This window comes from Biomphalaria glabrata, chromosome 16, assembly GCF_947242115.1.
Source record: "Biomphalaria glabrata chromosome 16, xgBioGlab47.1, whole genome shotgun sequence".
Classification (NCBI taxonomy): domain Eukaryota; kingdom Metazoa; phylum Mollusca; class Gastropoda; family Planorbidae; genus Biomphalaria; species Biomphalaria glabrata.
In genome coordinates, this window is record NC_074726.1 from 19,096,606 (window position 1) to 19,124,382 (window position 27,777).

The following is a 27,777-nucleotide window of genomic DNA, read 5'->3' on the forward strand; positions in this document are numbered from 1 at the left end:
ATTTGTTACATAAAGAAAGTATATGGCTTTGAAAAAACATCAATAAATAGACATCATTATGAAACAAATATAGCGGTGGTCAAGCTAGCTCCAATGTTGCTCACGTTTTAAGTAGAGGATCGAAGCCATTTTTCGACGCGTAATAAAAAAAAATGGAACTTTAAATATCACATTAATATCACAATGTTATATCAAATACACGCATAGTTAACACAGGGGCTCCCCAGGGGGCTGTGACATCGCCATTGTGGTTCATTTTGTACATCAATGATTTTCAATATAATAAAATCCACAAAATTCGCTGATGATGCGGCTCTTCTTGCCCTCCTCTCAGAGAGTTCTGACGTAAAGAGTATTTCAGAGAAATAAAACACATTGAAATATACTGTACAGATAATTTTTTTATTATTAAATGTAAAAAAAAACAAAGAAATGATAATCGACTTTCGTGGGGAAAAGAAGGAAAATGATATTGTTTCTGTAGCTGGAGAGACTATTGAAATAGTGCAAACCTTTAAATACCTTGGTACTATCCTAGACAATAAACTAAATTTTACTGCAAATACTGATTATATCAGCAAAAAAGGGCAGCAAAGATTACGATTACTGAGAAAACTGTCCTCGTTTAATGTTAGCGAAAAGGCCTTAAAAAATAAAGGTAAAGTTCCCCTTTCAGACCTTGTGGTCTATAGGGCAGATGATGTAAAGGTCATCTTATTCTGTGGCCTACGGTTAACGAGGGTGTCATGTGGCCAGCACAACGACCAACCGCCTTTACTTTTTCCCAACATTAGTCTTCACCAGGATTCGAACCCCGGACCCCAGTTCGGAAGTAAAGTGCTTTACCGCTCAGCCACTGCGCCTCCAAAAAGGCCTTGGCTATGTTTTATCACGCTCATATCTGCAATATCTTAAGTTTCAATATCACTGCCTGGTATGGCAATCTCAGCATTAAAAATAAAAATAAACTTTATAGAATCCTAAATGCTGCTGGTAAAATCATTGGCATAAAACAAACCCCATTTGGGCAGTTGTTTGAGACAAACATCTATAAAAAAAAAAAAAGCTAACAAGATCCTCGAAATAAAGAATCACCCTTTGTGTCAGGATTTTGTGATTTTACCATCACAAAAGAGATACAAGACACCGATAGCAAAGACAGACACAATCACAAACACTCTTTTGTTCCCCTGGCAATCAGATCATCAAATAAGAACAATCTGATATAAACTTTATCACATGTAAATTATGAGTGAGTCTGGTGTGAATGTACACTTTTTTCTTATCGTTATAGGCTAATGTTTTTTGTTTGGTGTAATGCACAAATTCTAAGACAAAGTTCCATACGGACAATAAAGATTATTATTATTGTAACATTTCGGTAATGTGGCCCGCGACACGAGTGTCGGAAATTAAAATGGTCCGCTGGACGAATTAGGTTGGGCACATAGACATAAATAAATATAGACTGGCCGAAGGAAGTAACTTCATGTAACTTGAAAAAATGTATATCCATTGTATTCGAATTTCCGAATTATGAAAAATTGCATGATCTTCATTCTTAGAGATTAAACAAAACTACACTGCCTCCTTATTTACAATATATATATATGGGTGTGTGGCTGAAATAGCTATGAATACTTAACTTTTATACTGCTCATAAATGCTGTATAATATAATAAAGTACACAAAATTGCAAGTCACAAATTTTCGTTTCATAAAACTCTTTAATCGACCAGTCTATATTTAGATCTATTTATGTCTATCATAGTCTATGGTTGGGCATCACAGATATCTATATATCTACTTGAACTAAGGCCCAAACCCAAGATCCCCTTAAATTGTTACATCACTGATGAAGGAATCTAACACTGATCTATATACAAATCTTTGATTGACACATGCGGGAATTTCCTTTTTAGTGTCTGTTATATTTAGATCTCAAGGGGAAGTTTTATACAGAAAGTAGATCATATCTTAGAGTGTAACTGTAAGTAGTGACTAGACTTCTAGATAGTGTAAGTCGCAGAAGTAACTAGATCTAGATCTACTAGAAGAGAGAAGTTCAAGAACAGCTGAGCTAGCGTAGAGGATCAGATCACATTGATAATTGATTTGAATTGATTGATCACATGATAATCTAGAGTCTAGATTAGTCACAATTAGTGACATCATTAGTCTATTAAGTCTAGTCTAGATCTATAAAGTTATAAACTAGATCTATAAGCTATAAGATATATTGATCTATAATCTATATATAAGTATAGTATAATATTATAATCTATACTATACATTTAATACATATAATAATATAATCATTTTAATTTTAATGTGATATATTTAAGAATCTAGATTTAGATTAGATTATCATGAGATCTGTTTGTTAAAATGTTTTACATGTTTCATTTGTTTCGGATATTCCTTCAGAGTTGAAGATAGTGTACTTCCTAGTCCAAACCTCCTGCAGGATGATGGTGGATTGGAGAGGGCAGGGTTTGAACCCGGTACCCTCAATAAATCCAAATGACAGTCCAGTGCGCAAACCGCACAACCAGGCAGCCATCCAATCTATAGATAATAGATCTAGATCTATAATCTACTGATCACATAATCTAGATCTAGATTAGTGACTAGTCTAGTCTATAACTATAAGAAATTGATCTATAATCTATACATATAAAATATAAATATATAATATATAAGAATCTAGATCTATAATCTATCTATAGAATATAGATCTATAATTTATAATCGATATGCCATATACTATATATGTGGTCTATTGCTGAGTGAGTATGGGGTCTAGATTTCCAGATAATCTATGCTTCCTTTATCATAAACTTTATGATTATGGATTCTAGATTTAGACCTAGAGTTTAGATCTAATCTAAACTACTTTGAATTAGATCTAGTTCTAGATTCTAGAGTCTATCTTATAGATCTAGAATAATTCAATAGGTTATCTAGATCTAAATAGATCTATATAGTCTAGTAGATAGGTCTAGATTTGAATCTGGCTAGATTATAAATACTATTATAGAACATACATGTAAGATCTAGATTAGATTTATTAGAATTCATTAGATACTAATATCTAATCTATTATACATCTAATATATAAATATTTTATAGCTCCTCCTTCGTGATTGAAGATGAGCATATTTCTCATTTGCTATGGACTTGAAGGTGATTGCATGGGTGGGTTTGGTTAGTTGCAGATAGGCCTGCTTCTTCTCTCAGCTATTTGTTGGTTCGGCGCTCTTTCACCCTAGCCACTCTTCTTGCCTCAAATCTTGAGACTCAGAGACTCACAGCTTCACGCCATGAGGAGCGATTGAGAGCTAGTGCTTCCCAGCCGTGAATCATACATCTACATCTAGACTCTATTAGCATATTATAGTTACTAATACTAGTATATATAATAATTAATATTCTATAAGTAGTAGTTTGATTGTAAAATGTTTTTAATGTTCCTTCAGAGTTGACGATAATCAAGCTAGATCTACTTCCTAGTCCAAGCCTCCTGCAGGATAACATTGGATGGCAGCAGGCACGGTATGAACCCTCAATCATCGAGACAACCGAATGACAGTCCAGCTCGCATACCACATGCTCCCTGGTCGTGCGGTTTGCATCTAGACTGTCATTCTGACCTCTCGATGATTCCAGGTTCAAACCCTGTCTGCTCCCATCCCCCATCGTCTTGCAGAATGTTTGGACTAGGAAGTAAATTATCTTCAATTCTGATGGAACATCCTAAACATGTAAAACATTTTTTTACACAACCAATCAGTTGTTTGGTCCTAGATTCTAGATCTAGACTATATCTAGATTTAGAATTTTAGATCTATAGATAGATCTTTACATCTAGACTTAATCTAGACTTCTAGACTGTCTAGAATGTTATGTCTAGACTTAATCATATATAAATATGTGTGTGTATGTATATTGTTGTAACTCCAGTGGCGGACTGAAAGGGTTAATGTGTGTGCGGCCTACTGATACACACGACTCAGGCCAATCACACAGGTCAACGGGTCAATGGCTGTCGATAGACAAGGGACAGTACTGCTAATAACCGTAAGTGTGACCTGTGTTGTGGTCATGTGATCGAGAGCCTGCACGTACTAGCGACAGTGTGTAACAAAAGACAGTTGAGTCCAGAGCAGCAAGGCATAAGGACGGTGGTACCTTGTGAGTCCTCGAAAATGTAGTTGTACAAGCTAGAGAGACTAGTAATGTTTAGTTAGGCAGTTCTGTTAAGTTCAAGAAAGCATTTGAATTTGATGTAGCCAATTGTGTTGAATTGGCTGTCGATGTATTTGTAATTAAATCACCACTTTGTTACTTGAAGCTCTTGTTGTCAAGTTCTTGTGTTAGATGTGCTGTTGTGTTGTTGTTAAGTAGTGTTTGCAGAAGGCCTGATTATAATATAATTCTAAACTAGATCTCGAGTGTTGTTTGGTTCTGGTGCTGGAATTTTTAGTTCCATTCTAAGCCTTATTTATAGCTTACTGCTAGATCATATTTACAAAAATATAATTACATCCATTTTCTGCTTGCTTCTTCTTTACTCCACATTCCATACATATATATATATTACACTATTATCCTATTGAAGTAGTTGAATGTTTCTCTTAAATTCAGTTTCTATTCACTTACTATTTTTCTATGCAATTATCTACTTAGGTAATTTCCAATTAGACATGTGATTGGCTTTAACTTTGTGCCACAATTCTCTTGGTGAAGTGGTATGCACTCTTGATAGTCATCTCACTAGTCTCAGGATTAAAGTCTGCCTGCTGCTTTTCCCTTTTTTTCCCTGTGGGAGGTTTTGGGCTAGGGTGTAATAATCTTCAAATCTGAAGGAACATATCAAACATATAAAATCCTATTTGTTTATTATCATGATATTTACAAATATAATCTAAAGTTTTATATATACTTGTAAAATAATTACTTGTGAATCAATGCATTTTTTAAGTCAGACATTTGATTACTTTATTTATAGATTTTCCACCACTAAGGAACACTTTCATGACATTAAAATTTCTTGTGCTTGAAAAGAGAATCATTGTTAAAGGGCGACCTTTAAACCCATTAGTCAAATTCTTGGATTCACTTTAAAATGAAATTATAGCTCACCATAGACTTAAGTTCCATTTTCCTTTTATAACATGGTAAGTTGAGTTTTGTATATGATTAAGACATTTATTTGATAACTAGTATTATACTTTATGTTTGATTTCAACAGATTTTTTTTGCACCCAAAGTAATGGATTGTTGTTACTAGCCACTCCCACCAGCATTGAAAAAAAAAGTAGTTGGGCTCATTGTTTACAAATACAATTTATATACACTTCCCTCTCCTGTATTAATTCTATGTTTTGATCTGTTGTCCATGACAAAATTGTCAGCCATGTGTTTATAGTTTAATTATTAACTCAATTTAAGTTCAAAGAGAGTGAGACAACAAAATATGTACCTATTATTAGCAATCTCTTTGCATATGTTTATTAGTGCAGACAGGTAATAAAACATTATATATTTTTTGCTATGGTCTGTATAATTTTGTAGTCAATTCTGCCAGGATTGGCATAACTACCTTGAATTCTATTCTGATTATTTAATGCTACATTTTTATATCATTTTCAGTTTTCCGAGACATTCTTAAGTTACAAGCTATTGCTTTGAAATGACATTTTAAAAATAAATAATATTTCATTCGGTTTACTTAGAGATCTCCTTTTCAACAGAATGTTGTATGAGATTCCCAGGACAAGTCCTTAGTCTAGATGAAACATTTTTATCATAGTCAGCTATAACATGGATGTCTGGAGGTCGAAAAGAGAGAAGCAAAAACAGGGCCATCTATGTTTAATATGGTGTTCCACTTCTAAGAAGACTTAAAATATGTTGGTACCAGCTGGGAAAAGTTGCCTATGACTGGTCTCTGTGTAGAGCTCTATTCACTGAACAGTTCAGGAGGACCAAATCTAAGTAGTTTAGTTCATAAACTATAAATCTGATAGGTATCTGAATAATTGCTGGACACATACATGTCTAATGTGGCCAAATATGGCCTAGTTATTTAGTAAGTGCTCAAACCCTGCCTCCTCCATCCTGCCTAGTTTGGGTTAGGATGTAATAATCTTCAAATCTGAAGACAGGAACACCAGAACCACGTAAAAAAACAAACAAGAAATCTGCTAGATAGCAGACTCTATTAAAATTGTAAAATATTCTGAGTAGAGACAAAAGGCCTGCTAATATGTCTGTGTGGACAGATTTTGTGTAGGTTATTTGTTCTTGAGTGTTCTATTATATAGACCTCGTGGACTACCTATGCAAAGCAAGAGAGAAAACTAAACTCATTCCACTTGCACTGCCTCCAAAGGATCTTGAAAATCACATGGCAAGAGAGAGTGTGCAATCCTGAAAGTCATTCTTTAGGAGTAACTTGCGCCTGGCTCAAGAAAAACTGGTCGCCCCCACGTCTGTTATGTTGATGTTATAAAACGGGACCTCAAAACAGTGAACATTGACCATTTGGAAGATATAGCTCTAGACCACACTAGATGGAGAGAGACAGTGACCAAGAAAACTATGGGCAGTGAAAAAACATGGGCCTCAGCTCTGGAAGAAAAGCATCCATACAAAAAATGATCAGCTCCTCTACCACTAAAGCGAAAGCCACTGTAACCTGCAATATATGTGAACCGGAGTGTCTCTACAAAATAGGGCTCCACAGTCACATGAAAAAGTGTTCAAGATGAACAATAGTCGTTCTATGACTGAAGGAGGCCAACAAAAAAAAATATAGACCTAAATACCAAGAGTGCAAAGTAGTAGTAGTAGTAATTCACACTTTGTTTTGACAATGGCGTGAGAGTCTAGTAATTGTAAAAAATGGAACTGAAATGGTAACTTTAAAAGAAAGACTGAAAGACAATAAAGTATGTTATTTTTCACAGCCTTGAAAACTGTTATATTGTTTTCATAGTTATTTCCTGAGAGTAACGCTGCACTCACAAGCGCTAACGGAGTTACTCACTGAGAGTAACACAGCACTGAAAGAGTTAAAATATACTGATATGCTCCTTGGTCATGGCTACATTCTTACATGCTTGTGAATCTTAAACTATAACAGCAGATCTATGGAGGAGGATCCTAGCAATAGAATTTGAGTTGCTACCACATACAAAAACAGCGTTACAAATTACCTAGTAACCACTGTAAAAAAAAAAGCACAAATTAAAACTTTAAGGCCATATAACAAGGTCCTTCAGGGAACAGTACCAGGAAAAAGAAGAAAAGTCAGACAGAGAAAGCAATGGGAAGACAACATCAAAGAATGGATGGGCCTGCCCCATTGAAAAGAGATTCTAAGACATAAGTCAGAAATGGAGAAAGATGGTCGACAGATGAGTGGTGCCCCAATGGTTCATCAGACTAAGGGATAGGTGAAGGTGAATTCAATCAGAATTTTAAAAAAATGCGAATTTATTTTGTTTTTATATTCGTTACTCTTGCAGAAAATATTGTTTAGCTAAAACTGGTCAGCATGTCAGCTTAGGACTTCCCTTTTATCACTTGTAGCAATCTATGATTGACTTGGTCCAGAATCCCATAATAGTGTGTTGTTTTTTTTTTATCACACATAATTCATCCCTTACTATTCTTCATCCTCTAATGTTTAGCCTTAGTTTGAACCTGAAACACATTAATATTATTTCTCAGGCTCAAGTTAATCTGTTTATTTTACAACTAAACTTTAATTCTAAACTTTTCAGAGTGCATCGTAAACAAGACATAATGTCATACTTCAGAGATGGACAGTACAGAGAAACTCTTGCTCTGATTGACAGTGAAATGCATGAAGATGATATCAAGAACCTGAAATTTCTGTCTGAACCTTTCATACCCAAAAAACTTCAAAAAAAATTCACATCAGCTCTTGAGCTCTTTGAGGCTTTGGAAAAAAGTCATCAATTATCAGAAAATAAAGTTGAGGTGCTTGTGGAGCTATTGCACATTATTGGACGTGTGGATCTTGCTATGAAATTATTAGAAGATGCTCATTTATTAGGTCATCATGTGGCGCATGGGAAATATGTTAATCCATTTTATGTTTTGTTATTTAAGTTAAGTGAGGAATTAAATATTCAAGAACTACAGAGTCTAAGGTAATATTATCCCTTCACCCATTTTGTTATGCACAAATAGTTTTATGTTTTCAGTCTTTGAGTTATCCTTTATTTGTCAATAACGTTAAAGTGCTTGAGAAAATATTGCACGTTATTGGATGCATGCATTTATAAGAAGTTGCTCAAATATTTGGTAATTTTTTTTACATTCAGAGTTGCATTTCTTGAGGTTCACCTAAATCTTAATTCCCTTCATCCTAGTCTGGATGGATTTGAGGGACAAAGACTGACCAACTAAATCTTTCCCATCCCCCTTCTTTCTTTCTCTCACTCTCTCTTTCTTATAGTCATGAACAGAACATTTTCTCCAGTGTTTGGGTTTGGAAAGTTTTCTATGTCCATCACTCACAGACTAGGTCTACCCACTCTCTTTCTTTGTGACTTTGCATCTAAATCAGGCCTCTGACCACCACTTCTCTGTTTACTTTGAGACATTATGGTTGCTATCCCCTGCTATTGCACTTTTTGTCAAATCTAAAAACAGAATGATAGATTAATTTCTTTGAGTCGGAAACATAAAATAGAAATTTACTTCCAAGGGATAGAGTTTTGAAGGATATCTATGTTTTTCATTTATTTCCCTTATTGAAGAATAATTCAAATTCTTTTCCAGTTCCATTTCACATTAAGGCAAAATTACCCCATTACTATTAAATTATCCCATTACTATTTACTTTTCCTTAACATGAATTTAGAATAGTATACATTTTTTAATTGTATTTCATACAAAAATATTTAACTTTTCAGTTTTCTTTATGGGAAAGTTCCTAAAAGAGAGACAATTGTTTTTGGCATTGATTTGTTTTCTATAATGCTACAACATGTAAATTTGTCTCCAACAAAACTTAATGACTTAGAAAGTTATTTAGCGAATATCAATAGAAATGACTTGGTCCAGGAAATCAGAGATTTTAAAGGTAAGTTGGTAGCCTTTATAAACTTTGTGTTTTGCATATATACAAATATTTTTTGTACATTAAATAAGTGTGAATAATTTTAAAGCTTGTAATTTACAGAAGTTTGTTTTTTTTCTTTCAGGTGCACATGAATATAATATTGTGTATGGTGATAAAAACAAAGATTACGAAGTAATTTTTTTACTTTTCATTTGATGTACCTCACGTGACATTAAGTCTCTTACTAATCATTAAAATTGTAATTTTTTTTTTTTAATTTGTAATTTTTTATATTAATTTCAAAAAAACTTTTGGAGATTCTTTTTTTTTTTTTTTTATAGTTTTTTTATGCAATGAAAGCTAGTGTTATAAAATAGAATACACTCCACTGGTAAACACATTTTCTGATAACTTTCTTTTCTAACTTGTTGTTTTTACCAGAGAGATGTAACAAAGGTATCCTGAGATAATTGCCTAGCTATATTACAAGATGCCCAAACCTTTTTTTTTAAATTTTATTTTGCCAATAAGAATAGTTGTAATTATCCTCTTGATTGCCTTATTCAAATGTGGTCTTCCTATTTTGTATTTTGTTTAGGGTGAGTTTCAAAACTTGTTTTTTCTTCTTTTCAATATTTAGTGCACAATTGAAGAAACAATATCCAGCCCTGTCTTAAATTGTAAGTATGCAAATATTATATTTATTGGAAATATGGTAATATAACTAGCAACACATTATAAATGTATTTCTAATAATTGTTCCTTATTAATTAACATTCAGTGGGTTAGATTTTTCTATTCTTCTTCTTCTTCGTTATCATTGTTATGTTGGAGCGTTCAGATGACTAGACCAATAAATGAGTTGAACTGCGCAGTGGTTTCCAAATCAGGGAGCTCTCCATATAGTTTTCTTTCTATTGGGGTGTTTTGGTGCCAGTGTCTTATACGGGCCTCTTGGTAAAGAGAGCAGTTTTGGAGGGCGTGGTCAGCATTCTCTGGTGATACTCCACATGATTTCACTGGTTTCAATTTTGAGCTTCCGGTACATGTGTTGTCGCATTCTGTTGTGTCCGGTCCTGAGTCGAAAGATTAGACGTTGGTCTTGTCGGGATAGCTTATAGTAAGCATCATCTTTCTTGTGATTTGGATGAGAGCTCGTCCATTTCTCATTTATTTTATTTACAATTAATTTCTTCATTTCTTCTGGATAGAGTGCAGGGTTTATTTGAGAGTTAGTTCTCCCACTCTTGGTGAGTGTGTCAGCCTTCTCATTTCCTACTAGTTGTATATGAGCTGGTATCCATTGAATAACATTTTTTTTGCTGTTGTTGTTGTTGAGCTTTGTAAGTGCTGTTCTGAGGTTTTTAATATAAGAGGAATCAGAGTTTTGCAAGCTTTGGAGGGTTGTTTTCGCATCGGTTAGAAAGACAATCTGACTGTGTGGGGAACTTGGATGATTTGCTAGCATGGTAGCAGCTAGTGCTAGTGCTTCCCTTTCTGCTCTGTGGCTGTCAGAGAGCTCTCCAATTTAAATGGATTTTTCTAGTTTTTCTCCATCTGGCCTTTCGATGAGTATTCCAGCACATCCATTTGTGGTGGCTTTATGGGATGAGCCATCCGTGTAAACTCTGATCCACTGATTGCTAGGATAATTGGTTTGTAGATAACAGTTCACTATTTCCTTGAGCTCTGTTCGTCTGTAGTCAGATTTTCTTTTTATGTTTTCAATATGGTCCCTTATAGTAGGAAGAGGGCTTTCGTCCCAGGGTGGAGATTCATTATGGAGTATCGAGGATTCCAGAGTTATTTTTTCAAGTTGGTGTTTCTTTTTTAGATTTTTCTATGATAAAATAAAATAGAAAGTCTAAATTTATAAAAAGAAAAAAAACATTTAGCATATCATTTAGTTAAAACTCTTATTTTAATTGATGTTATAGATAATAGTAATGACACAAATGCTACACATCACTCTGATGCATCAGTTATTACTAGTGAGGAAGAATTTGTAAGTATACTGTTCATATTTCAATTTATTTTTAGCTCAAAATTGTGTTTTATTGCTTATGGTTAAATTTTTTGGGTTAGTTTTCTAGATAGCTGGATTCGTAGATCTTCAAGATTGTAAAATGTGCATCCTTATTGAATTCAGAGTTTTGTGAAATGGGCATACTTACTGAATTAAAAGTTTGTGAATATGCATTAAATTTTGCTGCAATTTAGCTTTGAAAATTAAAGCTCACTGCCCCCCCAAAAAAAGACCAAGTTTTTATCTTCCATGCTGAAGAAATAAAATATTTTTCTGAGGCTAGTATATTTAGCTAGTGTATTTTAAAACATTAAAGAAAAAATTGAAGTTGATTTTTGTTCATGTTACAGTAACCTTGAATTATGTTACAGGAAGTTAGACCAGTTCCTGAATCACAATCAAGTCAATCGAATCAATCACATGAATCCCAAGAATCACAACAATCATATAGAAAGGAATTTTTAGTGTATGAAGATGAACGGCGAGGTATATGCTTGATAAATGTCATATATATATATATAAATATAAAGAGAGAGTGCACAAATTATATTTCTAGAGCAACAAAGTCTTTTACTAGTACTTTGTAATGAAATAATGTTGGGAAAAAAATTAACATTTTGAAAAAAAATTGAAATAAGAAAGAGAGAGTGAGAGAAAGAATGAAGGGGGATGGTAAGTAACTCTTGATTTCATTTTCTAATTTTTTTTTTTAATTCCTTGTTATTACATTCACTTTCTATGTTGTTTTTTTTAATTTCTTACTAGAAGTTGGAATGGAAAATAATTTGGCATTATCACTTAACCTAAAGCATTTCACACAGGATCCGTCTTCAGGTTAGTTATTATTAAATTTTATTGTACTATTCTAAACTAATATTACAAATCTGTAGTCTTTTCTCATTGAAGTGACAATTTTTAGTTCTCTCACGACTTTAATGTGCCTCCATATGTGAACACTTTACTCAAAACATGTATGGAAATTAAACCACGTCAACTGAGTCACCTCTGAAAAATTATAAAATCTAATGCCTGTTATTTTGCCTGACACTTAACTGCTTTTAAAGATCCAAACAACAATACCATCATAACAAAAGCTAGAGATTAATAAGAGCAATACTCTTCCAAAGTCTGAAGGAACTGGTGATGATGCTTACGTTTCATTCAGATGTGATGTGCCAGTAATTGTTATGAAATTGTTTAATTCCATTTTCTGAAAATAATGGCATTAAGCCTTTCTGTAGATTTAGTATGCTAAAACAAAGGATATCAGAGAATTTCAGTTGCTAATTAGTCCAGCAAAACTGTTGTCATTATATTGTGTAATTTGTATAATCAGCATGAAACAAACAGTAACATAGCAATTGACAGTCAACACTCCCCGTCCCCAAGATGACAACTACACCTATCTAACTGGCATGAAGCATTCAAGAGAACATCTTGACACCAAATATACCATACATGTCCATACAGCTAAATCTGATAACCCTAAGTCAGAATCATCCCAATGCATGCAAACAGTATCTCCAGCATTGGCCTGTTGAACTACAGCATATTCGAGACAAAACAATTAACAACTTGGATTCATTGTCTCTCAAGACAAGGGGTTGAATTGTTGGTTATAAATTATGACATTGATTGCAAGAGACTCTAACAGTTAAAAGCTCTTGAGTTTCTCTGCCATTCAGTATGGCAGTGAGTAATGCCAATTATCCATAACTCACCAGTGAAGTCTGCTTAAATTTCAATGTAAAAAAAAAAATTAAAAAAAAATAAATGAAAAATAAGTTGTGAGCTCTAACATTTTCTAATTTTGTGTATAATTCATTTATTTAAGAGAATAATTTGTTTTGTTTTTACTTTATAAGGTCCTTTGAGTGTCAATGACATTTTGTTTGAAGAAGAACTAGAAGATGTAACAGAATATTACAGAATGAAAGCCAGGCCTCGAGGTTTGTTTTATTCTCTTGTAAATAAAAATAAAAGATTTGAACAAAGCTATAATATGCTGATCACACACGAGTCTATGACAAATACCTCTTGAGAAGTCAAGATAATGACATCTGTTTGCTCATTATTTTGAGTGAGATCATTGCTTAGCTCTTTGAGTGAAATCATTGCTTAGCTCTTTGAATGAAATCATTGCTTAGTTAATTGAATGACCTAGCTGGGATGCCATTGTATCTAGATGCTTTATTTGGTTTTATGATACTAATAGTTTGTAGCTTTATATATATATATATATATATATATATATATATATATATATATATATGTAATCTACCACTACGCCTGGTCTGTTGGTTAAGAAAAGGTCTAAGATGTTAGCTTTGGCAAAGGCCCACTTCTGTGAAGCCCTTAAAGCTAAATTTTAAAAGTTTAATGCAATAATGGTCATGCATTGTAATATTTTTTTTTTGTGTGAACCTCTTGAATATATTTTGAATATTCTTCTACATTACTTTATTCTTTTTTAATGACTTGAATCAATAAAAAATTAACCAGTTAGTAAATCAATTAGGCATGATTAATTAATTTTGTTTTATATAGAAATGTACTAACCTAAGGGGAGACTAAGAATTGTGTGGAGAATCAGGCTGTTTTTTAATAATTTTAAACTATAGAATTGTTTAGATTAAAACTTTCTATTTGTATAAGTACTGGTATAGCTCAGTGTCAAATGCATCAGCCTTCCAGCATGGAAGGCTTGAGACTCTCATTTTAAGTTCAGACTGGAGCAACCATTTCCCAGATACCCCTGCCCCCAGACTGGAGCAACCATCTCCCAGATACCCCTGCCCCCAGACTGGAGCAACCATCTCCCAGATACCCCTGACCCCAGACTGGAACAACCATCTCCCAGATACCCCTGCCCCCAGACTGGAGCAACCATCTCCCAGATACCCCTGACCCCAGACTGGAACAACCATCTCCCAGATACCCCTGCCCCCAGACTGGAGCAACCATCTCCCAGATACCCCTGCCCCCAGACTGGAGCAACCATCTCCCAGATACCCCTGCCCCCAGACTGGAGCAACCATCTCCCAGATACCCCTGCCCCCAGACTGGAGCAACCATCTCCCAGATACCCCTGCCCCCAGACTGGAACAACCATCTCCCAGATACCCCTGCCCCCAGACTGGAACAACCATCTCCCAGATACCCCTGCCCCCAGACTGGTCAACAAAAGTGATTGGCCACAGCACACAGAACATTCTATAAGCATGAAAGTTATGCTAAACAAAAACAATTAATAAAAATATTTCCAATCACACACACTTATTATTGTTAGTCTAGCTCTATCAAAAAATTAATTACATGATTGATTCAAAATAATTGATATAATTTTATTCAGTATAAGCTTTGTTTTTTTTTTAAAGTTTTTTTTTTATACTTTACTTATTATCTACATTGAAGTTATATAAATAATTCCTACCTACATTGGATTTGACTATTTTTTAAAAACAGGAATCTGTTTAATTATTGATAACCAGAGGTTTACCATTGACGAGACAGATTTGGAGGCAACACATTTAGGGAATAGAATGGGATCAGAAAAAGATTGTGGTAAAAAAATAAGTTTTATTGTTTTTGTTTTTTTTTCATGATAAAATAAGAATGCTGGCATCTATTAAGACTTAGAAAGATATAGAAGAAAATGTAGTTTTAATATGTGCTTTTTTCTGTCTCAGTATATGAGTTTATAATGAGTTCATTGTTTAAAAGATGCAGCCCGTGAGAATGCCTTTATGAAGTTGAAGTAATTAAGAATAGACTAAGGGCTGGTTGTTTATGTGGATTTTGTTTTTATAAAGTACTTAAAAGTATTTTATTAGTAAATCACTTTGATCTAGTATTTCATAACCTGAAAAGTTTTCTAAATACAATTATTGAAAAAAAAAATCCTTGAGCATGTTCACTTGTTAGTTATTTTTTCAATTATCAGCTATTATATAGCTGACCCAGTGGCGTAGCTAGAGTATATGATGCCTGGTGCAGTACCTCATCTTGATGCCCCCCCCCCCCCAAAAAAAAAAAAAGCTTACTAAATAATAACATTGCAAAGCCTTACTTTTTTGTTCAAAATAATATGTATTCATTAATCAAATATTGTTAATTCAAAAAATCACTTTTACATAAACATACTACAAGTGAATTTTACGCGCTTTCTTGCTGGCAAAAGTATCAATAATTTTATCAAAATCAATTTTTCCACCAGCTCTTGTTCAATGGACAAAATGGCCAAATTAGTGAGTCGTAAATTTGTCAGCGTTGATCGCAAGTAATTCTTGATCAGTTTAAGTTTGGAAAAACTTCTCTCGCATGTAGCAATGCTTACCGCAATAGTCAAAAATATGCGAATCATGATGACGATATTCGGGACTGAATCATCTAGCTGATATTTTTTTATAAATTTCAAGAGTTCAACAGGTCCTTGTTTTGGAAGTTTGGAGGCTTCTGATGAAACTGTGACAAACCGTTGAAGCCTCTTTCGCTCCAGCAGAAATTCATTTTTATCAATGTCACTAGGAGTACTATCGAGATTGACTTTGACCTGAGGATTTAATAGCTGGGAAGGCGACAAAAATTCATATCTATCTGCTACATCATGAAGTTGCTCGAATCGGGTGATTATTTCTTGAACAATCCTGTCTAAGGTAGAATAAATTTCCCTTCGTAGCTCTTCTTTGTGTGTAAGTACAGTGTCGTCACTTTTCTCACCAGGCATCTTTTTCTTAAGGCCAATACATTATTGAGGTTCTGTACTGATTATCAGATCTGAGCACACGCTTTCGGCAAATGTAATGCTGGCTTCAGCGATGTCCTCTCAATTACTACTTAAAAATGTCTCTAATGTTTTTAGTTTGAGTGAGCAGCCTCGAATAGACAATCCTTGTTTTTGAAGGTAGTCTTGCGCATCATTAATTTCAGTTAATACAGGAGCCCAAAATCCAAGATAGGGGAGAAAATTAAAAGACTGAATAGCAACTAATAATCCACCTGCTTCAGATCTAGTCGATGAATTTTCGTCTCTGCTAGTTAATGTCTCCAGAGTTTCGATAATTTTAGAAAATTTATCCCTAACCATCTTGACGGCTTCTCCTCTGGCGCTCCAGCGGGTCTCAACTGTCCCAGCGGTGTGTTGAAGTTGAGAAAAAGGTATGTAAACAGTCCAGTGTACCAAAAAATTTTACCAAATTGACTTCAGCTTCAGCAGCTCGAATTCCTGCTAAATTAAGAGAATGGTTTGAGCAGGCAATGAATAGTGCTTTGGGATTGACTTCTAGAATACGTTTTTGGACACTGTGTTTTGACCTTTCATGACCGCAGCATTATCATAGCCTTGACCCCTGCAGTCCATTATGTCTAAGCCATCCGAACGCAGTTTCTCTAGAATCATCTCAGCGATTCCAGCAGCATGTTTGTCCTTTGTGTCGATGAAGTCAATAAAAGACTCACAAACCTGCACCCCGTCATTATCCATGACAAATGTACCGTAAAATTTGGAAAGTTTGATCCAGCTTTGAGATGTCAGGTGTACTGTAAAAAATAATAGAGAAATATTTGGCTTGTTTTACTTGCTGTATGATTTGTTTTTTAACGTGATCCCACAATATTGTAATAAATTCATTTTGTATTTGTGGAGACATGTATGTATTCGGTCTGGAACAAAGCTTAGCTCGAAGCACATGCTCCCTTAAGAGTGGATCGTACTTTGATAGTAATTTTACTAACTCCAAGAAATTGCCTTGATTTTGCCCTTCCAACACTTCTTCAGCTCGCTCGCGATGCCCATGTAGTGCCAGATTTTGCTTTGAGAGAAAACGAATGATGTCCAAGATTCTCTTCAGGTAGTCTCTCCAGGTTTTCGTCTCTTGTATAATCAAATCTTGGGCCTTGTTGTCAATACTGTTCCCTACTCTCAGTTCCCTCCAAGCAAGCGATGATTGAATGTGAGCTCTGCTGGTCTCATGTTTTTCTATTTTCGGGGATAACCTCCACCAATCATTGAATCCATCTTTGGATTTAAATGAAGATTTGGTACTTGATCTTGTTGAGAAGAGTATGCAGGGGAAGCAAAATAAGGATTCTTTTTTTGGCGAATAACACATCCACTTTCTAAGAACTTTCTCGCCGTTTGACATTTGCCGGAAAAACCAAGCTTTTGAAAGCTTTCTAGCCTTTCCTTTTGCTGATTCTTGATGTCTATACACCTCTCTGAATTGACTGTCCATACGCTGAACTGTTTCAGATCCTTGAGTGACAAGGTGTATGCGAATATTATCTGTGATGACATCAGGCCAATCTCCAATGTCGTTCAGTTTAGAGTTCATCATCCTGCTTTCTGTATTGTTTACACTGTCTAATGGTTCAGCTTCTTCAGTATGAATTTTTGAGGAGTGTACTAAAGACATGTTAGTGTGCTGTCCTTTAGTCTCTAGAACCTGCGGTATTAAAGTATTTTCTTCTTTTTTATCATTCAGGATGTCGGCCTCATCATTTTTTCTTGATTCAATGATAACTGTCTCATCTTGCTTTGTTGCTTTTAATTGTTCAGTTTATTCATACCCAATAACATCTCGCCTATATTTGGTGGACTCTGGCAATGATGTGACTTGAAATTGTCTTGATGCTTCTTTAGGCTTAAGAAATTTAAGAAACACATCTTCCTGTTTCCTTTGTTCTTCTTTTCTTCCTGCCTTTTTCTTCGACCTCTTTTCAGCTCAGCTTGGTTGTTGTCTTTTCATCTATAAAAATTGTTTATTTTTTTTTACAGAGCACTTGTTCAAAGAGAGAAAAAGAATTTTAAAAAAATAGAACAGAATATAAACTAAAAATGCTTTACAGTAATTTTCGGCTTTTTGTAATCTGGAACTAAATAAAGTAAATAAGTATCTAATAATTTAATAAAAAGGAAAAAAAAAGGCAAACGATTTTATCATAATAATACGATAAACACTTATATCTTTTTCTTGTAATTAAAAGTGTTAAAGAAATAAACTTACCTTCTCGGTTTCAGCACAATACAATTATATTTATTCAAAGTTAATAATGAAATTTTAATAGAACTTTGATGCTCCTAAAGTGTCATTCTTTTCATCAGTTGAAAAGTTGATATTTTACCTTTCTGATTTCTGTATGGTTACTTTTCATTATTTTTAACAAAAGATAAGAGGCGCATGCGCAATATATAACAGATTTTCACCCTCTAGACTCTTGGATCCATGCCGTCAGCCATATCAATCAGAGATGCCGATTTCTCCGTCTGAGCTTAAAATGGTTTTGAGGCGCCAGCCAGACTAGTCAGTCTTGAGCACTGTTCATCATTTTGTTTACGTTACGTATTACAATTAACTAGTTAGTTTAAAAAACTCATAGAAAACAAAGGTTAGCTTATTTAAAATATTGACATTACAATAGAATTATTTCCAAAATTAAAGTATTAAGAATCATAAAGAAATGAATAAACTAAGACAATTGTTTAGAGCTAGTGTTTAGTAATATATTTGTAAACTCTATATCTAGATTAAACCAATGGACTAAACAATGAAGCTTTAAACGAGTTTAAAACCCTCTAACAGGGGGGTCGAGTTTAAAACCCACTACCAGGGGGGTTCGAGTTTAAAACCCCCTACCAGGGGGTTTGAGTTTAAACCCCCTACCAGGGGGGTTCAAGTTTAAAACCCCCTACCAGGGGGGTTTGAGTTTAAAAACCCCTACCAGGGGTTTTTACAGTTAAATCCCCCTCTTCTATAAAACAAAACAAAAAAAAAAAGGCAAACGACAATCCCTAAATTCCAAGAGCACAGTTAATGAAGATTTTGATTTTAAAAACCCCTTCAAAAATTTACAATAAACCCCCTCTTCAATATCAAAAAAAGCAAATTACACACTCAAAATTCTATGAGCGTAGCCAAAGGGGTTTTGAGTTTACCCCCCTCTCTCTTCACTAGGGTTTGAAGCTAAAAAATACCTCTTCAATATAAAAAAGCTAATTACACACTTAAAATGTTATGAGTGTAGCTAAATGGGTTTTGACTCAGTTTTGATCTTAAGTTTAAACCCCCCTTCAGCGGGGTTTGAAGGTAAAAAAAAACCTCTTTAATAATAAGAACAAAGCAAATTATACACTCAAAATGTTATGAGTGTAGCCAAAGGGGTTTTTAGTTTTAAACTCCCTTTTAGCAAGGTTTGAAGCTAAAAAATACATCCTCAATGTAAGAAAAAAAGAAAATTACGCACTCAAATTGCTCAAAATGCTATGAGCGTTGCTAAAAGGGGTTTTGAGTTTAAACCCCCCTTCAGAGGGGTTTGATGCTAAAAAAAATACCTCTTCAATATAAAAAAAGCAAAGTACACACCAAAATTATTTGAGCGTAGCCAACCCTATTGGGGGTTTTGAGTTTAAACCCCTCTCATACAGATGGCTTTTTTAAAACTTTAAAACCCCTCCAGATGGTTTTGAGTTTAAAATTCCCCTACATAGCGTTTTGAGGTGGAAAACCTCTATCTTCAATATTATTCTAAAGCAAACAACATTTATTAAGTTCTATTACCATAGCTAAATGGGGTTTTGAATTTAAAAAAAAAAAACAACTCCAGAGATTTTTTTAGTTTAAAACCCCAACAGATGATTTTGACTATAAACCTTCCCTTTTCGATATAAAATCTAAAGCTAACTACAGTCACTTAATTCCAAGAGCGTATTCAAGATAGGTTACACATTTCTACCAGTGGCGGGGCTCCATTAATAAAGTGAAGTGAATAGTCATCTGCCGAAATTGAAAAACACTAAATGTGTCTCAACAAACATGGCTAAGACAGATTTTAGGAGTCAGTTATAGAGATCGGGTCTAAATCAAGGAAATCCTATGCCGAAGTGGGAGTCAACCCCTTAGTAAGATTGTAATAGAGCGTCGCATGAGGCATGTTCTCTGACAAAATGAATCACACATAAGAAGAGTTGCGATGACATCCTAGTACAAATTGGCGCCACACATTCATGGAGGTCCTCATGGCAGGTGGAAAGAGGCTTCAGACATTACCAGTGACAGATTTTTGTGGAAACAGCTTGACGGCAAGTGAGCAGAACGGCGCGGAAGGGTCTAAGTCAGTAAGAATAGCACATTAAGTTTTTGCAATAAAACTTTCTAATAGCAGGAAAATGCATTTTGTTGGCTTTTAATACCAGAAATAGTGCTTGGCGGCGGGGCTTTGCCCCGCGCTGGGGGAGCTCCCCCCCCCTTCCCCCCCCCCAAAAAATACTGGCTACGCCCATGCTATAGCTTACATTGTATTAAAGAAATATTCAAGGAGATGAAACAAAATAGCGACATGACTAGTTTATAAATCGTTAGTTCATGTTTAAAATACAGTTTATGTTTGTTTGTGTCCATACAATTAGTCGTTTTTACTGAAACGCTCAGGAAAATAGGAATAGGGGAATTTTGGTGCCCCTCTCCACTTGGTGCCCTGTGCGGCCCGCACCACCCGCACATTGGTAGCTACGCCACTGAGCTGACCTCAGAAGTAAGTCCATGGTTCAAGTTTTAAATGTAAATCCCATATTTTAGATTACAAGTGCTTTACTATTCAACCATCATGCTTGAATAAGTCTTTTTCCTGTCTAAATCAATGCCAAATAATACAAATATAAACTTTTATTAAAAAAATATATTTTGGGATGTGTGGCTGAGAGGCCACCTTACAAGGGGGCTCAAGTTTGAAGCCCGACACAAACAGAGTTGTGTTTGCTGAGCTCCTAAAGGCAGCACAGAAACCTTCTTCCAGATACCCCACCATAATGCATTGAGCCTGAAAGATGCGCCATATAAAAGCAATTTTTTTTTAAATTTAAATATGATTGTTTGTTTAACAATATATATTACATATAACTAATTTTCAGAGGCACTAAAATATACCTTTGAGGAAAAACTCCATTTTCAAGTGGATATAAGACAGAACCTAAAAGATTTTGAGATAGCTGCTGCTGTAAGAGATGTCAGTTCTCTAGACCACTCTCAGTATGACTGTTTTGTTTGCTGTATACTCACACATGGAGGAGAGGGCTTTGTCTTTGGATCCAATGGACGCAAATATAGCATTAAAGAAATCATCAACTGTTTTAGGTGAAAATCACATTCGTTTAAGTTTGAAAAATTTCATTGATAAGATACAGGGCTCCAATAGAAAAACTAAGCAGAAATATTTGGGGGTTGGCTCTTGTTCAATTTGCAGAAGATTGTGTTTAAAACAAAAATGTTTGAAATTAACAATAATAGGCCTAATAATAATAATCCTTAAAGAAATGTGTTTACAATTTTGCATCATAACAAAAGATTACAACAAAACATCATAACAAAACATCATATAAAAACATTATAACAATAACAAACAAAATATACATTCATGCAATATTAACACTTAAACATTATTTGTGAAGTTTACATCAGAAAGTTGGATCTTATTCAATAGGGTACAACCTTATGTCTTTTTGTACTATAATATATATATATATATATAATGTAAATTTGTTCAGTGTTAAAGTATGAAGATGTTAACATTAGTTAACAGATGATCAGATGTACAGGTGAAAGAAACAACAAGAATTTAGTCAGAGAATAGTGTTAGTTGTCAGTCAACTTAGTACTCAAGTAGAGAAAAGTCAGTAAGTTAGTATGCAGTTGACCTGAGAGTTTCTCAAAGATAAAACTTAGTTACTCTGCAGTCAATCTAAAAATCCTGTAAGAGAGCAGAGACACAGATAATGTGTATAGAGAATATTTAACATCTGTTGGATTAAGTTGATATTTAGATTCATCATGCACCATTGTTTTTATTTCAATGTCTGTAAATAAACATTGTATTCAACACAACATGCTAGAATTGCCTACACGCCACCCTGCAAATATATATCTATCTGTAAGTTGACTCTGCATTTTGGGGGACTTTGTGTAGAAAAATTTAACATTTTCAATTTTTGCCTTGATGTATTAACATACAACCTCTGATTGACTTAGTCAGTTTTCATATTGCTTCCAGACCAGAGATGAGTTTCTTCATTGGTCAGTAACTTATGCCTTTGTTCACAAATCATAACAGTGCTATTATTTTACATGGCAGTACACTTCAAGTTTGTGATTTACTACCAAGCTACTCAAATGTTTGTATTCTTCTACACTAGTTGACATTTTCTCTTTTATATTTCAGAGTAATGAACTGTGAAAAGTCCTAAGTATAAATATATTGTTATAAACCTGGTGGTGGCACAGATGGGGGTAGTGGTGTGAGTGTAGTCAGCCGACGCAAATCGCCCCAGGCCAGCGCTAGACGAGCGGTCAACCGTGACGAGTTACGATGATCGGCCGAGACGCGTGTCAACAAGAGGGTTCGGGAAGAATCGCTGTCGTGAACAGAGCTCAAGAGCGTCACGAGAGTTGTAGTCATCTGACCACCTAGAAACGTCGAGCGGCGTCCTGTCCGGTTCGAGAAGGCCAGTAGGGACCCTATATAAAAGCGGAGGTGATGCAGTCAAGACGGTTCACGACAGAAGGTCTACGACAGGGCTCAGAACACGGTCGACTACAGCACAGTTCAACGGTGTGGTTCTGTACGGAGCATTACGACGGTTCAGTGCGGAGTACTATCAAGTACAGTTGAGACGAACGGCGTCTTGATCTTGGTCCACGTCCATGCCTGTTGCTGACGGACTTTTGCAAGTCGAAAGTCACCTACAAAGGTTGGACCCTACTGACGTTTATCAAGATTCTCAGACCAGTGAGAGCAGCCGTGGTGGTGATCATGAGAACCCATTGAAACCTGATGAAGCCGTTGAGAGACATATACAAGTCGAGAGATATCAGCCAGGTCCGAACCTAACAGACGTTGGTCCAGCTGCCAAGACTGGAGATGAAAGTCCCAATGGCAATCAAGAGAATCCAAGGAAGCCTAAGGTTGAAGTTGATGGACATTTGCACAATGAAAGTCATCGACAACGTCTGAAACCAACAGACGATTGGTCCGCTGCTGAGACGAGAGAGAGGTCCTGATGGTGGTGAAGAATGAATGAAGCCTGAAGCCAAAGACGAGGGACCTTTGCACGAGGAGTGTTATTAACCTGTCCCAGGAGAATGTCCTCCAGACACGGCTGAGGATGATGACTTGTCCCACCATTCCCAGTCCTGTAGATTTGAAACCCATCCCAGTCCTTCTCCGCAAAGCCCTATGAAGTCACCTTTTTGGCCAACGATCTTGGTATCCCCAGCCCTTACATCCTATACCTCTCGATGTGCCAAGCGGCTGCCCTCAGTACCGAAGGACAAGAGAGCGATGCGACCACGACATCACTGCAGCCACATGAAGACCAACTGGCGGAGAAGAAGAAGGCCACTTTTGTTGAGTGCAACATGGATGACGATGCAACCATGACATCACTGCAGCCACATGAAGACCAACTGGCGGAGAAGAAGAAGAAGAAGGCGACTTTTGCTGAGTGCAACAAGGATAACGATGCGATCACGACGTCGATACAACCAGAACAAGGCTAACTGGAGGAGAAGAAAACTTTTTCTGAGTTCCACATGGATGGCGATGAAAGCACAACGGCGAGGCAACCAGGTCAAGGCAAACTGGAGGAGAAGAAGGAAGCGACCAATGCTGACTGCAACATGGATGGCCCCATTAAGCTCAAGACGCAAGCCAACTGCCACCGATCGACCCCCACCTACAGCGATGAAATTTCACAGCCAATGTCATGATGTTGAATCTGCCCGGGACGGACAGATCTAAGGAGGGGGCAGTGTTATAAACCTGGTGGTGGCACAGATGGGGGTAGTGGTGTGAGTGTAGTCAGCCCACGCAAATCGCCCCAGGCCAGCGCTAGACGAGCGGTCAACCGTGACGAGTTACGACGATCGGCCGAGACGAGTGTCAACAAGAGGGTTCGGGAAGAATCGCCGTCGTGAACAGAGCTCAAGAGCGTCACGAGAGTTGTAGTCATCTGACCACCTAGAAACGTCGAGCGGCGTCCTGTCCGGTTCGAGAAGGCCCTATATAAGAGCGGAGGTGACGCAGTCAAGACGGTTCACGACAGAAGGTCTACGACAGGGCTCAGAACACGGTCGACTACAGCACAGTTCAACGGTGTGGTTCTGTACGGAGCATTACGACGGTTCAGTGCGGAGTACTATCAAGTACAGTTGAGACGAACGGCGTCTTGATCTTGGTCTGTGATCGAGTCCGACACAACGAGCCTAGTGTGTGAAGTCAGTCCTGAACTGTTGAACCCAGTGCAAGCCCGGAACGAGAAGGAGAGGCCAGTGCAAGAGTTGATACGGCAGTACGGTGTTATCGGAGAGATATTTGTACAGTCTTGTGTTACGTGCTGCCAATTGTACAGTATTGGCTGTTATTTTATTCAACTATTAAAGTGTTACGTTACTTTGGAGCCCTGAGTTGTCAAGTTCTTTAAGTTGGTGGTGTATGGTGCAGTTTGCAGAGAGCCTGTATAGTGAGATTCGTAACAATATCTTTTGAAAATTTAGCTGCACAAATTTGTTGCATTTGCTGAGAAGTAATATAATTGAAGCATACTTGATGTTGGAAGCATTATTGTAACACAATTCAAGTTGTTTGTAAATATAAGAAGTATATAAAACTCTTCCAACACCTTTAATTCAACTTCTTTCATTTCAAATGTATCTCATGCTTTGTTTTTTTAAATCATTGTAGTGCACAAAAGTGTCCCACGTTAGCTGGAAAACCAAAACTGTTTTTCTTACAAGCCTGCAGAGGAAAACGCCATCAAGCAGGTAAAATGAACTATATGCATAATATTTTATAATTCTAAACTAAATTCTCTGTAGTTGTCTGGTGATATGTACGTTAGCTCTTATATAAGAGCTATATATTATAAGAACAATCTGGTATAAACTGTAAATTATGAGTGAGTCTGGTGTGAATGTACACTTTGGTTTCTTATAGTTATAATGTTTTTTGTTTGGTGTAATGCACAAATTGTAAGACAAATTTCCATATGGACAATAAAGATTATTATCATTATTATAATATATGTCTTTTTCAATTTACTTCAAATCCTTATACATAAAAAGGAAATTGGAAATATTTGCCTGTACCCACTGTAGAAGTTAGCTGGCCACTTCACATGTTGGTCAATCATGAACAGCAACTCCTACCCATGTTGGCAGTTTGTGTAGGACTATCTAAAAGGCTTAGTTGTTATGTTTTCATTCCTAAGATTATGTAGACCTATCTTTCACTTACATATTTTGCCGGTACCCCGTCAAAATAGCGCAAACAAATTAGCGCCGACAAAATAGCGCAGAAAAAAAATATTTGAGTCATTTTTAAAGAAATACTTTAGATATTGTAAAATATGAATAGAGCCAATATTTTTTTTGTTTTAATGTTATCATAATTTTTCAGTTATTTTGCAGGAAACACTAGAAAAACATAAATAAGCAAAAATCATAATAAGGTAAAATGAATAATTTCAAGATATAGTACTTCGAAAACACTGAAAGATACTTGTCAAATTTACACGCACACACACAAATTTTCACAAAGTTAAATTGTAGGAAATGTCACATAGAAATTCCTTCACTGGCTTGTTTCTGTATTTTGTCTGCGCTATTTTGTCGGGTCACCTATTTTGCCACATTTCCGTCTCCTAAAGACAACTGTATTTAAGCTTATAAATGTTTATAGAATACAAATTCAAAAATTGATTCATGCATGTTTTGTTTAGAATGGATGTAGGAGGAATACAATTATCTAAGAGGACCAAATCCTACATATTTAGCCTTATTTGTGAATACTAAAGGATTAAATTCCTGTGATGTAAAAAAAAAATTAATTACCTGTGATTAATTGAGTAATTGTTGTTTTTTTATTCATATCTTGTCTAAGCCAATGAATAATCATGCAAAGTTTCAACTTGAACAGAGCAAATTGATATGAGCTTTTTAAAAAAGGGATCCATGATTTATTTTTTGTATCAATACTAAACACATTTTTTTGTACCCTTTTATGAACAGCAACAGTTGTTGAGATGGATGCTCCAGAAATGATACCAGCTGATGAAGATTTATTGCCTCCTGAAGCAGACTTCCTATTAGGTTATGCCACAGTTGCTGATGCAGTCTCCTACAGAAGTAGATCTACTGGAACTTTTTATATTAGTGAGCTGACTAAAGCTTTGAATACATTAGCTGATAAGTAAGTTTTTTCTTAAATTTTGTTTATTGACAATTTAATATGAAGTAAATGCATCAACAATTGATCCTCAGAGTTTTTTCTAATCTTGAATTATGCTATACTTAATTTTCTTACAACCAAAACTTATCTATTTAACTATCAATTAAATATATTTTTCTTATTCTTGTGCAGATATGACTTACTGAGAATACTAACTCGTGTAAATTATGAAGTTTCAAGACTTGTATACTCTGAGGGTCAAGGCGAACAGCGTATAGTTTATAAACAGATTCCAGCGCCACAGTACACCTTAAGAAAAGTTGTGAAATTTTTATAAAGCCAAGGATTTTCAACATAATTTTGTTTCTAAAACTAAATAACAAAAATTCAATTATCGTTATAATATATTATAATATAATTCAGCACGTATAATTAACTTTATCATCACTAAATACAAAGTTCCATTCTTATGTCAAGAGTTTCTTAGTATTAATTCAAGGACTATTATAATGAGAATGTAAACACATTCAAGTTGTAGATAGAAAGAAATATTAAATTAATCAATGCGCATTAATTCTCTTGTAAATAAAAATTATGTGTCTTAGTTATGTAAAGTGTGTATATTAAATAATTAAAAAAAACTATTGCAAAATTAAAAGTAACAATTTGTTACATTACATCTTTCTCATTCATTCTGAATATATTCCAGTTACTTTTCAGTATAACATTGATGTTCATGTACTTTGAGATTGAGCCCATCAAAGGAGACCTACCAAACAATAATGTTACAATGCTAAAGAAAGTTTTTATTGTTCAATTTCCAATTTAGATTGGAAGATATACAGAAATGTTAAAATTGTATGCATGAGTGATTCATTTTTTAATTTAGTAAACAGAATAACTAGCCTTTCAAAATTAGACTTGGATCTATTCACTTCAATGTTTTTAAGGTTAGCCTCAATGTTTACGTGACCTAACCACCTCTATGTGTCAGTTTATCAATGAAAGATGTTCTTGTATTAGAACAGATGTTTTTCTTTGATCTGTTTACTACAACTCAACTTAGAGCAAATGCTGAAGTTATGCCAACTTTATTCATTTACATTTTAGAAATTAAAAAAAATAAAATGTCCACAAATCTGGAATCATGTATTTTCTGTATCAACAAAAGATGACTTGCAATGTTGGTCAGTGAGTTTTGTCTCCTCGGTGCTTTTCTTTTTTTTTTTTTTAAATCATGTTACTTGCAAGTAGAGGTGTTTTAATTTAAAGGAATTTTAGGTGCTTTAAATTAAATTATAAGATTAATGGTTTTTACTTCATCTAATATATAAGCAAACTATCAGGCTAAAAAATAAAGCTAATAATAAAATATAGCCTATTCTTTACAAAATAGCATTTACACAAAAGCAAATCATTTAAGACTAAGAGTGCT

General features: G+C 35.1%; 1 protein-coding gene across 4 annotated transcripts; it reads left to right on the plus strand.

Annotated features, from left to right (window-relative positions):
* The first annotated feature begins 1,878 nt into the window (after positions 1-1,878).
* On the plus strand, positions 1,879-27,487 carry LOC106078428 (caspase-8-like). Of its 4 annotated transcripts, none has more exons than XM_013239287.2 (15): positions 1,879-1,990; positions 5,012-5,180; positions 7,794-8,186; positions 8,955-9,124; positions 9,246-9,295; positions 9,744-9,783; positions 11,041-11,108; positions 11,501-11,615; positions 11,895-11,963; positions 12,995-13,078; positions 14,595-14,693; positions 21,034-21,256; positions 24,858-24,937; positions 26,183-26,363; positions 26,535-27,487. In XM_013239287.2, the coding sequence occupies exons 3-15, from the start codon at positions 7,816-7,818 to the stop codon at positions 26,677-26,679; spliced, it is 1,695 nt and encodes a 564-aa protein (XP_013094741.2). In that variant the 5' UTR covers positions 1,879-1,990; positions 5,012-5,180; positions 7,794-7,815; the 3' UTR covers positions 26,680-27,487. The 4 variants fall into 4 exon arrangements, with proteins under 4 accessions (XP_013094741.2, XP_013094742.2, XP_013094743.2 ...); XM_013239288.2 differs by having other exon boundaries at positions 1,923-2,018; XM_013239289.2 differs by having other exon boundaries at positions 1,978-2,085.
* The last annotated feature ends 290 nt before the right edge of the window (positions 27,488-27,777 follow it).